We start from the raw sequence: 14,383 nt of genomic DNA on the forward strand, positions 1-14,383 counted from the left end.
GGTCCAAAGTTTTCCCTTTACAGGATTCCAAATTTTCATGTGCATTTAAGCCCTTGAAATGTCGAAATGCTCTCGCTTTGTAAATACTAAATCAATTGCGTGAACGTATTGGCAGATGTACATAAATTTCGATTTACGTCCTAAAATATAGCACGAAATTAGTCAGAATGCAGCGCGTTCTTTGTGCACACGACACCAAAACACGAGAGAAAGTTATTTGACACATGAATGTTGGGAGGAAAATAAGTGTCCTGCAAACAATTTCATTGTAATTCCGGATTTCACATTAGTCTGAAGTCTTGCTGTGTAGCGAATGCAAATGAGTAACGAAGCGGCACGAAGATCACTGATGAAACGACACAAACAGATGCATTGAGCCTGTGCTGCCACGCACTTCGCCTACTTTATCATAAACGTAGCTTGCGTGTGAACGTCAGAAATATTCAGGAACATGTACCCAACCATTATCCGCTCATATTTTACGAAGACTCGGTGTTTGACGCGAAACTGAAACTCATGACTGGAAAATAATACGCATGAGTCAGTCAGCACGCTCTCTCTGTAGACGACCCGAAAGCACTAAAGAAATGGCGAAATGTGCCACGTACGTAAAAATCAGGCATCAAGCTGCACTTGCAAATTTTAGTATGCCCGACATCACCAACAAAGAACGCCTGATATTCCGTTCCCGGTCCATCACGCATCCGTCGCTCTTAGACGTGCTGGTCGTGTTTGCGTGACTTTCAGAAACATCACACAAGAAAGTTAACAAGTAATGCGGGTCATGTAGCACGGCATTCAGCTTATGTCTACCCTACAAATTCTATTTAGGCCATAGTTATGGCCCACGTATAAGTACCTATGAGTGTGTCATTAAATCAAAAATCGGCGGATAACAAACATTTAGGGCCACCCATGTGCTGTAACTGCTAATAACTTACCGTACCTTGTGTTACAGAGCACATGCCAATATTCGTACCGTTCAATGCTGTATAAAGATTCGTCCAGCACAATGCCTGATCGTTTCATAACGCTTGTAGACTTGTATAGCGTAAGCTTGTACCTTCACCACAAGAGCACGAAAATATGAAAAAAAAAGAATGTAAAGAGGAAAGTAACCACCCGCTACATAATTCCTAATGTTGTTATACGAGCTCATTCGTACTGTGCAAGCATGTGTAAGAATTTGCCGCACATGTTTCCGTGCCACACTGATGGCACGCGTGAGTATAATCTTACGTATATGAATCAAACGCTGTCGTACAGTGAATGTACATACTGGAATATTATTTTGCGTTATTCTTACCTATGCAGCTGCCGACAACGACCGCAACTGCACTGAAGAGGCCCATGTCTCTTCTCAAGCGCCCGTGCGTAGATTCTGCGATATACACAAGGGAAAAAAAGAATCAGAGTAACCTAACTAAAAAATAAAGAAGTCACTATGACGCCTGCAACCAGGAGTGTCTTTCCCCAACGCTTACTCACTCCTAATTGGAGTGACCGAAAGTTGCAAATTGTCACAGATGTGGTGTAGAAGAGATGAAGCATTTCCTTTGTGACAGCTCAACATATGAAGAGGACAGATAGAGCTGTCCGTTGAGACAGATTTAGGGCACTGAGATGAGAGGAACTCACAGAATAGAAACTCATGGGGCGGCGGCCTCGGGCGGCTGCGATGCTGTAACAACGCTCTACGATAGTCTGACGGCCATGGAGTGACCCCGTCGTAATAATGATGACTAAATGACGATAATGGCGTGATGACAATAGAATGATAACGACAGAAAATGACGATGATAGGACAACACAGTGACGAATAAATGATGACGTAGGGATGATGATCCCATAACAACAAATCAATCATCGCTTGCGTGAAGGCGATGGAGCAAGGTCAGAGGAATGACGACGATGGCATGGAGGCGAAGGCGTGTTTCTGAGTAGTTCACGTGTCCGCTTAGGCAGATCACCTGCTACTTGGGGTCAACTCGGTTTGCACTATATACGGTCATTGCTTGCACTATGTCATGTGCGAGCCAATCATGCAAAAGAGCAGCTAGTAGTAGCCAGCAGGCAGGTGCAAACAGTCAGTACCCGAACAGTTGTGGAAAAGGCAAAGGAAGCTTCACCTTAAAAAACACTCACCATTCCGCTCTTCCATGTTCAGTGATGGGACTCTTTTGTTGGGTGACATGTCATTGGCAAGTGACCATCTAATACACTGGAGTTTATGCTTACAGCTTCACTAAGAGGTGCGCTTTGCACGCACTTATATTCTGTGACACGTCTCTCGCAGAGCTCGATGACGTCGACGAAAAAAATTCCAGCAGCTGGCGAAATTCCCACAGGATTTTTGAGCTTCCAACTGCACAAAGAGAGCTTGCCTTTGTGCTCACGGTTCGTGACACTGTGTGCCAGCTGCGTCCAAGGCTAAACCATAAAATGCTCCGCAATGTACAAGCAGTAATACAGCGTTCTTTTTATCCCCAATCCGTCTCAATTCCACCTGCGCTATGCAATTACTCGAAACCAGCGAACGTATCAAACTCCTCGCGACAGACATATATATGTATACTATGTGGGTCAACTATGCGTGTACGTGCGTGTGTGGGATCGAGTTTTGCATGCTCGAGGGTTAAACTTCACAGAGATACAGCTGGCTAACATGCATGAAGCCCCTAAACCAAGCGATGTTCACTGCTCGTACACTCAAGTGCATAAAATGCTCTCCGCCAAAAAACAACGGTTTCGGAGCAGAGAAACTCCACAAAGAGCAAATATCTCTGTTTGAATATTCTCGAAGTTATATCTGGTGCTCGATTTTCGTGTGTAGTTCATCGAAGTCGAACGCACTTGAAAACTAGCTACCGCACTGGCTCGAAAACAAATATTTAGCTTAGTGCGCAAGGCTTCCGTGTTTGAAAAATGCACACAGTGTCGCGCAACTGAAAGTTCGGTAGAACCCGTTAGAACCCTGACATCCCCTATAAGGCCAGGCGTTACATCGTACTCGAGATCATCTATCGCGTTCTCTCCTGGAGTTCACAATGCGCGTGCTTGAAGAAGAGGTTGCCATCCACGGCCCTCCTCCTGAAATTTTTATGCTTCTAGGCATGAGACACATGAGTGAGCGTTATACGAGAACTGAACAGAGTGTTGCTTTTGGGGTTTCAGGGTGCAGTGTGGAAGTGCGATCAAACACGTGCAAAACAAGTATCCGTCTTCATGAGAGTACGCAAGGCGAAGCTGCACGAACTGCTCAGGTCTTCCTCGGTGCAAATTATCGATGAGGACGGTTGCCATTGCCAGGAACCGCCAAAACACGACGTATATCACCACTGACTTCCTGAGAGTACACATGTGACACCTCTCGAGGGTACCAAACCATCATCAGCAACGGTTTTCTCGTTTCAATGCTGTTCGATGACCGCCGCCTTGAACATCAACGACACCGGCTAAACTTGCAGGGGGAAGCTTGCACACATACGCAATTACCCGAAACATTGGATGGGCGGATCGCCGTCGCGGTAGCGTAGATATTCGATAAAGAGCCAAACCCAAATGCGGAAGATGTGGATTCGGCTCCCGCCTCTCACAACCTATCTTTTCGTCGACTTTCATTTCCCTACACTTTATTTGTGTACAATTCATTAGGCATAATAAGTAATTTCTCCTCCTATTTATCGGGTTTTGTCGTGTGATTTCCATAATTTCAGTGTTTTTTTTTTCTGTTTTCCGTCGTGATCGCCAGCAATGGGCCGTACTCGCGCGGTGGCCCATGTTTGCTTCACATACTCGTGTGCACACGCTTCCATTGGGTAATTATCTTACCTTGGTCATTTGCGTATATTTCAAGAGCCTGTTTTGCACGCCTTGTACTCCACAGTAGCGCTGCCTTCGCATCCGCATCGTGAGCGCTCTGTAACCCTAATGCGGCAGAGTAGTCTTCACCACATGCTGAAACGATCTTCGGGGCTAAGGCTAAAAGCCTTAGGCCTAAAAAGCCTAAGCCACGAACTACGCACGTATCTGTGCGTAGTTCGACTTACACGGTTTCCCTTTACTTGCGTGATTTCACACGTGACCGCATTCACCTGGAACAACGAGCAGGCGAGCCGCGGACACTTGTCCCCGGTATGTTTTAAAGGGAAAGAGAAGGACATCAGGAGGAATGTACAGAATACTAATAGGTAAAAAGAATGAGCAGAACTTGTTTCGCGAGTGGGATCAAAGTACTCAGGAAAGGTTTTCTTTTCCACCACGAGAAGCCTTAGTTCCATCAATTCTTCCGTTAGACTTTCACAAACAGATATATGCCAACATTGTGACAGAGTCATCGACCCGACAACACAAATTAAACTTCATGTCTTACTTCTCACCGACTAATATGTTTAAATTAGGATTTTTCTATGGCTCCATAGAAGGCTGCAATTGCTTACTTGAATTCATTCGCTCATGCCCATCCCGGAGTTTTTACCTAGCATCCAAGATATATGATATTTTGTTGTGTGTAATATTCCCCTCTGTTAAACCACTCCTCCTATAGCGCTTATTGCGCTGCATTATGTACACACACATAAATGCAACTGACGGTGAATAAGCGGATGGTCACTCCAAAAAAGAAAGAAAGAAAAAAAAAAGCTCCGGCGTTGGCAAAACGCACTGTGTGGTGTTGTCCGCGAACTTCCACTTTCGTGTGGGAAGTCGTACTTCGGGCAAACTGGTCACTGCATTATTGAGCATGCAAGAGAACATCAGGTTCCGATATTAAAACAACGGTATTGCGGATTTGCTTGGGCGTAGTCGAATCGAAATTTTGGGCAGAAGCCAGACTTCCAGTGCCAAAGAGCTGTTGTAGTTTCTGATGTAAACATTATATATTGCCGAAAGCGGGAACGCGTGCGTTAGCGAAAGTTACATTTAGCTGTTTAGCAGCGGGGAAAGTTATTTATTTATTTATTTATTTATTTATTTATTTATTTATTTATTTATGTATTTATGTGTACATAATGCTGTGCAATAAGCGCTATAGGAGGAGTGGTTTAACAGAGGGGAATATTACACGCAACAAAATATCATATATCTTGGATGCTAGGTAAAAACTCCGGGATGGGCATGAGCGAATGAATTCAAGTAAGCAATTGCAGCCTTCTATGGAGCCATAGGAAAAGCCTAATTTGAACATATTAGTCGGTGAGAAGTAAGACATGAAGTTTAATTTGTGATGTCGGGTCGATGACTATGTCACAATGTTGGCATATATCTGTTTTTGAAAGTCTAAAGGAAGAATTGATGATGCTGTGCAAGAAATGTAATGATGTTATGTCGCGACGTGAATAGAGCGAAGTTAAATTCCAGGAACAAAGTGCAGAAGACAGTGAAAATGTCACGATCATAACGGTGACATATCACTCTTACAGTTTTTTTCTGAACAACTTATAATAATACAATAATAATACAATACAATGTTTATTGTGCATAAGGAAAACAAAGTACATATAGCAGGCCTTGACTGGCAGTGCCTGACAGTCAGGTCACAGAAAATGGTTTGTGATTCGTCTTGTGCTTTTTTTGTCTTCTGGTCTGTTAATCGCACACTGCTTATAAGGGTTCCAAACGACGGATACCTAATCAACAACAGGACGGATTACCAATTTATATGTTAGTAGCATAATATTTTTGGAGGGCTGGTTAGTGCAGGACGTAAGTAAAGACTTTTTTTTATTGCTTTGTCACAAATGTAGTCAATGTGATTAGACCATGACATGTTATGCGCATAAGCGACGCCGAAATACTTATACGCAGATACCCTACACACAGCGCGGTTATTGCAGGCGTAATGAAAAAGCGAAGGAGAAGATTTTTCACAAGAGGACATAAGAACGGTTTTATCAAAGCTAATGTTCAGTTGCCATGTGTTGCACCAAGTGAAAAACCTAGCAAGTGACTCCGGGTGGCGGTAATGATCCCTACAACAGTTAACCACTTCATACAAAACCCAATTATCGGCATAAAGACAAATGTTTGAAGAGATGTTAAGAGACAAATCATTCATGTAGATTAAAAACATCAGTGGCCCAAGAATGGAGCCTTGGGAAATTCCCGATGTCACATTAGTAGCAGTAGAATCGCTCGAGCTATAAGAGAAAAACTGGGAGCGAAGTGAAAGAAAACTTGAAATCCAGTTAACCAGTTTAGGATTATTTAGTAAATAAATCTGTCAACAAATGTATTTGAAATAAAGTCTGATTTGATTTGATGTGATTTGAAAAACGTCAAGTTCAGAAGTAGTTTAGAATGTAATACCGTGTCTAAGGCTTTAGAGAAATCTATATATATGGCGTTGGTTGCCAACATCAAGGTTAAAGAAAACGTCATGCTTAAACTCAACTAATTGCGTTGTCCTACCAAAACAGCGCCTAAATGCGTGTTGTGTCATAGATAACCGATTGTATGATTCCAGAAAAAGCCCTGTGTTCATTAATGATATGTAATAAGATTTTGCATGACTGTGTTTTTAATGAAATCGGTCTCTAGTTCGACAAAGTCTACTTATCACCGGGTTAATAAAGAAGAAGCACTTTAGCTTACTTCCATCAAGGAAGGAAAAGTGGCAAATGATAAATATTTGTCGAATATGACCGTAGGTATCTCGATGACGACCAGGAATAGCGAACCAAGGATGCATTGCGTATCCCATCCGGAACGGTGCATTTCTTGATAGCCAAGTTTAATATCAGGTTAATGATGCCTTCATTGTTTATGTCAATGTGACTGAATACTTGAGAACAAGCTATATCTGTGAGAAACAGAATGACGTTCTTGTTGGGTACAAATACAGATTGAAAATACTTGTTCAAAGCATCTGATATTACTGATGGATCACTGATGACGTCATCATTATTATTGAATGAAGTGGGTGACGCATCGTGAGGTTAAACAGAAGACCAAAATTTGCGAAGGTTAGTTCGTAACAGATCGGGAAGTTGAACGAGAAAAAAAAATGTGGCTGTTTGCAGCTTAAAATTTAATTCACTTTTTTGTCTTGTGAAACCTGTCCAAGGTTATGGGATCATTGGTTAGTTTAGAACACCTAAGATTAAAAAATTTAATGAAGGGGTTTTCCGTGCCAAAACTACTTTCTGATTATGAGGCAAGCCGTAGTGGAGGGCTTCGGAAATTTCGACCACCTGGGGTTCTTTAGCGTGCACCTAAATCTAACTAAACAGGTGTTTTCACCTTTCGCCCCCATCGAAATGCAATGGGTGCAATGGCGACCTGTTCTGCTATCTCCGACTTGTGGGTCTTGACTGTGAGAGCGTTTGTGACTTGACCTTGCTTATTGATCGTTGTGGCAACGAAAGCCTTCCTGGTCGGGTACTGTGCCGCGTCTACGAAACAGGCTAGGAGCTTCTTGTCACGTATTTCGCGGAGGATGAACAATCCGCGTGCCAGCCTTCTGGGTTGAGCACTCACCATTTCGTTTTCCCATGTTCAGTGATGGGTCCTTTCCTTACCATGGGTACTTCGTCGGCATGTGACAGCGTAGTTAAGCAAAATGAACCTTTATAGCTCTACTAGGAGGATGGAATCACGTCCAGGACTAGTTCGCCGAGCGGCTAATTACGCGCTCCAGGCAGTGACGCCAATTCCGAGACATATCTGCATTGGCGAACGAGGACCTACACGAAAGAATACCGGTAGCAGCCGAAATTATTTGGCAGTGCATTCGTTCGTTTCGAACTGCAAAAACGAAAGAAAGCTACGGTACTCTCGTTAAGTGTATGTGATCAATACGCGCGAGCGATACATCAAATGGTCAGCCCAGAGCGAATGTCAGACGTATTTATTGACATCAAGCGCCAAACTTACGGCAGCGCGCTTCTTTTATTTTCGTCCCTTCTTTTTTCCCCCACACGTGTGATTCACTTACTCTCAGCGCCGTGGAAATATAAATTGCCTTGCGAAAAACGCGCCACTCGTCACGCCTGGTTGGTCGTTTTAAGTCTCGTGGGTGAACGTGCTCCACCGCGCTATCGCTGCTCCGAATTTAGCGGTCGACACAAGTCGTTGCTGCGGGGTGCGGAATTTATTCGATGCAGTCGCCGACTGGGCTGGCGAAGATTAGTGTCTAACCAGATTTACGCACATGAAATGGTTGGTTTCGTAGATTGAAGAATGAACGCGAGGAGTACCCGGGCCACCGAAGATGAAACCCGCAATTTCAAACAAAGATTTGAATTGAATTACGTGGTTTTACGTGCCGAAACCATGATTTATTATGAGGCATGCCTAAGAGGGGATGGGGGAGGTGGGACGATTGATTGGGACCAACAGAGGATCTCCACCATGACCCCAATGCACGGAAGTGAGCGTTTCCCTACATTTCGCCCCTGTCGAACTGCGGCCGCCGCGGGCGAGATTTCGCCGACAATGAAGAACAGCTAGAGCGCATCAGCCCTTCCCAACGTCAGTGGGTTTATTGCAAATACTGAAAGACAGACTGGAGCAATTGTAACGATTTCGACTTTTGAAGTGGTCCTGTTCTCTGAGACCCTTCATAAATGACTGCCGCGTCCTTGGGTCATTTAATTTCCTTGTGGCAAGTGCCTGCGCAATGGCTCAAATGTCTGGGGCCGAACGTTGCGTGACTATTCCCGACGTTTATGCGCCCAAGTATTAGACACTAGTCGCTGTCATCCTCCTGAAACACACAAACTGCGTTGTTCGCTTCTGGAATAGTTCACCGTTTCCTGCCGTGCTGGATTATGGCACGGTTGTCGTTGAGAGCAGTGCAACCCAGCGTTAATCGCATTGTGGCCTCAAAGGACACAGGCTGGATGCGTCGTCTTACAGGGGCGGTACTCTCGAGCCATTACTCTCCGGGAGTTCGGAGACCTCTTTGAACTCGGCACTGGATTCGTCGAAATACACACTGCCGGCGGCGCACTTGGTACTCCGTGAAGACAGCGAACTTCGTCCAGCATCAGCACCAACGTCAGCCTAAACGAGGACACGTCTGGTGCCGAGTCACGCAAAGTCGCACTGAACTAAAATATCCACTCATCCAAAATAACCACGCGCGGCCGTGCAAAGTACGCACTCGTTGGTAAAGTCGAATCCGCCCCCTCCCCCTCCCTCCCGAGTTGTCTCCCCACTTTCCTCCACTTTGTTGCCCTTGCGCCCGGTGGCGAAATACGCACTTGCTGTCGGAGCACGACGCTGCGCGCCCGCCCGCACCCCCTGCCGCCAACCCCTGGCTTTGCGTGCGAATGAATACAGCGCTCTCCGCTTTCTGCTTTCGCGTGAACGAGACTGAGCCGCGATCCCCGGCTTCCCTTACGTGCTTTCACTCGCACATACAGCACACGACACGCGGCGACCGTATTATCGCCCTTGTACTTTATATGAAACATCACGGCGACGGCGACGGCAAGAAGACTCGTGTACTGTCCACACAATTGCTATCGCAATAGTACTCAAAGCAGCCAGTGCTCGCGAACTACGATAGCAACGCGCGTGCAGTGAAGGGGAGGAACCGCAGCAGCCGACCCGCCTGGTGCTCGCCTATCGCTTCGATTGTGCCTGCGCCGGGAGATTTCGCCGAGGCGTAGGCAGTCGGCTGCGTGGACTGCTGCTAGTGGCACCCGTGTTCCCGCTAGCAGTGGCTAAGTCTGTACATCTGAGCAGGAACCACTGTAGCCGGAGATCTTGCACAAGTCTCCTGTGACAGCGAGTCACATGCCAAACTACGTATTCCTCGTCCTACGTTCTTTCTGTATATCAACGAATCACGCTTACCGTCTGTCATTCAGTGTTGGTGGAATACATTTAGCTAGAAACTTTGTACTCGACACCAAAACACAGAAAAAAAATTTCTGGTGTGTTGCCGCACACGTCAACAAGAGCTACATTAGGTAGGAACAGAAAGAAAAACCCATGGGCACTTTGCTGGAGCTAAACTGAGATAGGCGAAAGCTTATCTATGACTGCCTCTTTTGCTGTTGTCTAAACTGTTCGGCGAATGGATGCCGCCATGGCCGCGAGCATGGGATGGAATCACAGCCACATGGCTGGAAAGTTTGTCACCGATGTGCGTGCACGCCCCCCCCCCCCCACGCCCACTCGTACGGCGCTACTGGCATGGCACCTCCTCGCCTTGCTCCCCTCGCCGGTGGCGCCTCCTCTCTGTGTTCCCCTCACCGATGATCACCGCTTTCCTGCGTCCACCACAAACTTCGCACGGGCACTCATGAGCCACCAAAGGCTTATGCCTTAAAATCAGAACATTATTGAGACATGTACAATCCCGTAAACTGCGGGACATATACTATTCTTTTGCAGTTTGTCTTTATAATGAATGAGCGGTCCGCATATAGGCAATCGAACTGTTTTAATTCAGTAATGGTCCCTTAGCAGCACATAATATGATTGTTTACTCAAATAGCATTGTATTGTTTGCGGAGAAATCGGCGATAAAATAGCTGCCGACACTTTTATTTTCAAACAAAGGAATCAACGTAAACCAAGGAAATAAGGTATTTTATCGTATTCCGCTGGCGACTTTCAGTTAATATTGAATGTTTGGTAACAAAGAATACATTTTTTGTGTATTTCGCGAAATTACAGGCGTAAATGGCCTTTGACAGATTTCATTGCAAGGTTCTCTCCAACACATAGTGTAGAAGGTAGTCTGGCATGTTGCCGTGCTACAGGAAATGCAAAATATTTCAGCTTCTCTGTTATATCTCGCCCGGAATATTCTGATTTTGCTTGAGTGCCTCGGCGCACGGTACACAGAGAACACATTTTTGCAGGAATTTGTAACATGCCTCTCCGAGGCGAGACTTGTGTGAAAATTTTACCAGTGCGTAGGCGGGAAAACCAAGCAAAATGAACGCGAGCGTCGGTAGGATCAGTTGGGTTCCAGTACCGCCTGTAAACGGAGTCAGGGCCATGGACAACAGGATCGGTATGTAGATGATCACCAGAAGGGTGGGCGCCCTTATGGGCCTCACGTGTTCCTTCATCGTCACTCGAAGTCTGAGCAGCGAGAACATGACGAGTATGTTGATAGCCGACGCAATTACAATAGCGCACTTGGCCAACAAACCGACGGATACAATGACACTGAACGCTACGGCTGCGCACGTTTTAAACGCAATCGCTATAACTGGGAGGGACGAGCGGGCAGTGATGAGGGAGAACAGCGCAGGTAGGTGTCCCTTGCGCGCAGCGGCCATGATTAGCCGGCTGCTGCTGAAAGAAGAGGCGCTCATTGTCCCGAAGGTGCAGACGCAGACGGCGATCGGAACCAGCCATTCGCCCGCTTGTCCCCAGGTTACGCGGCCGAAGGTCACGGCAGTCGCCGTCGATGAGGTGAACGACTTGTGGTCCAGGACGACGAAGTAAGCTGCATTCGTTAGTATCTGTAAAGCGGTGACCACGAAGATGCCGCCCAGGAGAGATCTCGGTATTGTCCGGGAAGGCTTGGACATCTCTTCTGCCATGCAGCTGATCATGGAACTGTCGCGTGCAGAAAGAGAAGTTCGCTTGAAGACATCACAGTGTCTTGGCTGCGTGTTATTGGGTGACACATTACTGCGGCACATGATACATTAATCCCAGTACGCTTGTGCAGTTTATATGTCACCTACTACAGCGGCAGACTTTCGATCTTATAGCGTTTCCGAAATCAAACTGTTCGTTTTGCGAACCGTTATTGAATCGCACCCTTGGTTGCCGCCATTTTTATTTATTTATTTAGCAAATACTGCCGGCCCGTGTTACAAGCCTTAGGCAGGAGCGGCGTACATAAATCATAAAAAGAAAGAAAAAGTACGTTGCAACAGAAGAAGCAAACAACGAGTCTCGACCAGAATCCACAACACCGTAAAATCAAGTACAGAAACAAAACGCTCTACTCGAAACAAATTACATGTGTGCCCTATTGTTCACTCAGGGCTTGTAGAAACAAGTTCACCGTTTCGGAACTGACCACATTTCCAGGCAGACCATTGTTCAACGGAACAATGGTGCGGGGAAGAAGTTAGTATTTAAATACATTTGTTCTACACAATAATGCGCCGACTTCTTTAGAATGATAGGAACGCGTAGGCTGGTAGGTAAGGGGCTCAACTAATATGCCTTCCTCTAGTTGTAATTTATTAGGATATTATAAGTAAAGTAATTTTAGTCGTTCGCGGTGATGTCGGATGTCCAACAGTTCGAGTCCTGCGATGTGCAGTAGGGCTGTTGGGCTTGTATTCCAGCTGAAACAATTAAATATATTGCTAACAACGTAGCCATGTTCGCAGTAGCGCAGATTACCCGCTTCAAACTGCATTCGTCCTCGATGCTTCGCACTTTCGTGACAAAAAAATTACGTATACAGAAGGGAATGGTACAAACGCTTATCGCTTAGTCCAGCAAGATCCTGAGGAGGAAATATCAGCTACGTTTCGTCATTATTATTCACGTCAGCTGTTTTTTTTTTTTAGAGTCTGACTGGCCTATCGCGACATCCTCAAGAGGCAAATAGCGGTTTCAGTTAAGCCTAGCAGATGCCGCCAATGCACCAGCATTGGGGGTGCACTAACTATGCCGAACGCACTTATAGCCCAATTCTTTAGTGAATCTGTAATTTTATTCTGAGCGCTAGGACGGAAAGTGACGGTGTTGCGTGAAACGCTGATTCTTCGCCCGGTACACCATAGTGTCTACCGTAGTGCGCCGCAGTGCGTACAGGCCGTACGTGTGCAGGCAGCCACACGTTTCCTGTATCAAGCAAAGCTACAATTTTCACTCATTTCATGGCAACGTATTCCCAGGCAATTCATAGCGCCAACATAGGGAACTAGGAAAGACTCGAGAACGATTCTTTACCTTCCGGAACCCGTGTACATGGCGACGATGAAGGCTTGGAGAACACTCCCGGGTGAGGCGTTTGTGGCGAATGTGAACTTTCGGAGAAGGTACGGAGCTGAAACAGGAAGAACAAAAGAAATTATCGCGTCACACCAATTAACATTCTGTCGTTAAATCCAGCAAGTCACAATCCACGGCATAATGCGGGAGAATGGATAGGTTCGAACGATGTGCTTACAAAGTGGAATACCCAAATTGCGCCAGTTCCCTCATGGCACGCACTCCAAAAAACTTTTGCAGCCTTTGAGGCTTGCACAGTGTATGCTGTCCCCAGATAATATTCGACGTCTACCTTCTGCGTCTTTCCGCTCTTCAGATCAGGTGCTGAACGGCTTGCTGTGCGAGTCATATTATAAGAAGCCAACAAACACTGACACCAAGGACGACATAGGGCAAATTACTGGTGCCTAATAAATGAAATAAAGAAACGATAAATTAATAGAAATGAAAGTGGAGCAAAAACAACTTGCTGCAGGTGGGGAACGAGCCCACAACCTTCGCACTACACGTCCCACGCTCTACCGATTGAGCACCACACGCGTAATGCGAAGGTTGTGGGATCGTTCCCCACCTGCGGCAAGCTGTTTTTGATCCACTTTCATTTCCACAATCTTATCGTTTCTTTATTTCATTTATTAGGCACAACTAATTTCCCCTATGTCGTCCTTGGTGTCAGTGTCTGTGGGTTTCTTATGATATGACTACTAAATATCGGACCCCTCGGTTAACCCCCTTTCCTCTCGTTTATTGCCGTATGACTGTGACGTACAGTTCTTTACAGGAAAGTAACGAGCGGAGAGCTTGTTAATTAAGGGAAGCGCACGCTAGAGAGGCGATGATTCTTATTCGGGGACAAGATCCGAAGAACGTCAACGCTTTTTTTTTCAATGGATGTAGTCATTCCTAATATTATTTCCTTCTCGAAGAAATGCTATATATGGCAAATGCGCGTAATAATTGCAGGCATATTTCGCAGACCACTTTCTTGCCTCAATAACTATGTGCGTTGTATGTGTGGTTACTTCGGTTTACAGAGTGGCCAGAGACATGTCGTCTTCAAATGGTGCGGGTAGCCCTCCTTGTAATCTATTCATCATCAGAAGCAGCAGCCTGTTTTGTGTCGACGGCAGGACAAAGGCCTCTCGTTGCGATCTCCAATTACCCCTGTCCTGCGCCAACTTATTCCAACTAGCGCCCGCAAATTTCCTAATTTTATCGCCCCACTTAGTCTTCCGCAATCCTCGACTGCGTTTCCCTTCTCTTGGTACTCATTCTGGAACCCTAATGGTCCCACGGTTATCTAACCTGCGCCTTAAATGACCTGCCCAGCTCCATTTTTTTTTCTTTTAAGGTCAAATTTAATATAGGCTATACCCCTTTGCTCCCAGATACAAACCCTTCTCTTTCTGTCTCTTAACGTTATCCCCAACATTCTTCGTTACATCGCTCTCTGCGC

At 45.8% G+C, this 14,383-nt stretch overlaps 2 protein-coding genes across 9 annotated transcripts in view; both read right to left on the reverse strand.

The window, feature by feature from the left end:
• LOC139050541 (b(0,+)-type amino acid transporter 1-like) overlaps positions 1–7,694 on the reverse strand; it is a 29,231-nt gene extending 21,537 nt beyond the window's left edge. The window contains exons 1-2 of one of the 3 annotated variants that reach the window (XM_070527055.1): positions 7,477–7,694; positions 1,307–1,381 (exon numbers count right to left, since the gene is read on the reverse strand). In XM_070527055.1, the coding sequence (XP_070383156.1) occupies positions 1,307–1,381; positions 7,477–7,492 (91 nt within the window). In that variant the 5' untranslated portion in view covers positions 7,493–7,694. Of the gene's footprint in view, positions 1–1,306; positions 1,382–2,145; positions 2,278–6,591; positions 6,682–7,476 lie in introns of those variants that run through there. The other 2 variants (XM_070527056.1, XM_070527054.1) reach the window with 2 other exon arrangements.
• A 2,682-nt stretch (positions 7,695–10,376) lies between these two features.
• Positions 10,377–14,383, reverse strand: part of LOC139051035 (b(0,+)-type amino acid transporter 1-like) — a 228,778-nt gene continuing 224,771 nt past the window's right edge. For all 6 annotated transcript variants that reach the window (XM_070528062.1, XM_070528064.1, XM_070528065.1 and 3 more), the window contains 2 exons: positions 12,886–12,982; positions 10,377–11,526 (listed from right to left, as the gene is read on the reverse strand). In XM_070528062.1, the coding sequence (XP_070384163.1) occupies positions 10,743–11,526; positions 12,886–12,982 (881 nt within the window). In that variant the 3' untranslated portion in view covers positions 10,377–10,742. The remainder of the gene's footprint in view (positions 11,527–12,885; positions 12,983–14,383) is intronic.

This window comes from Dermacentor albipictus, chromosome 10, assembly GCF_038994185.2.
Source record: "Dermacentor albipictus isolate Rhodes 1998 colony chromosome 10, USDA_Dalb.pri_finalv2, whole genome shotgun sequence".
Lineage (NCBI taxonomy): Eukaryota > Metazoa > Arthropoda > Arachnida > Ixodida > Ixodidae > Dermacentor > Dermacentor albipictus.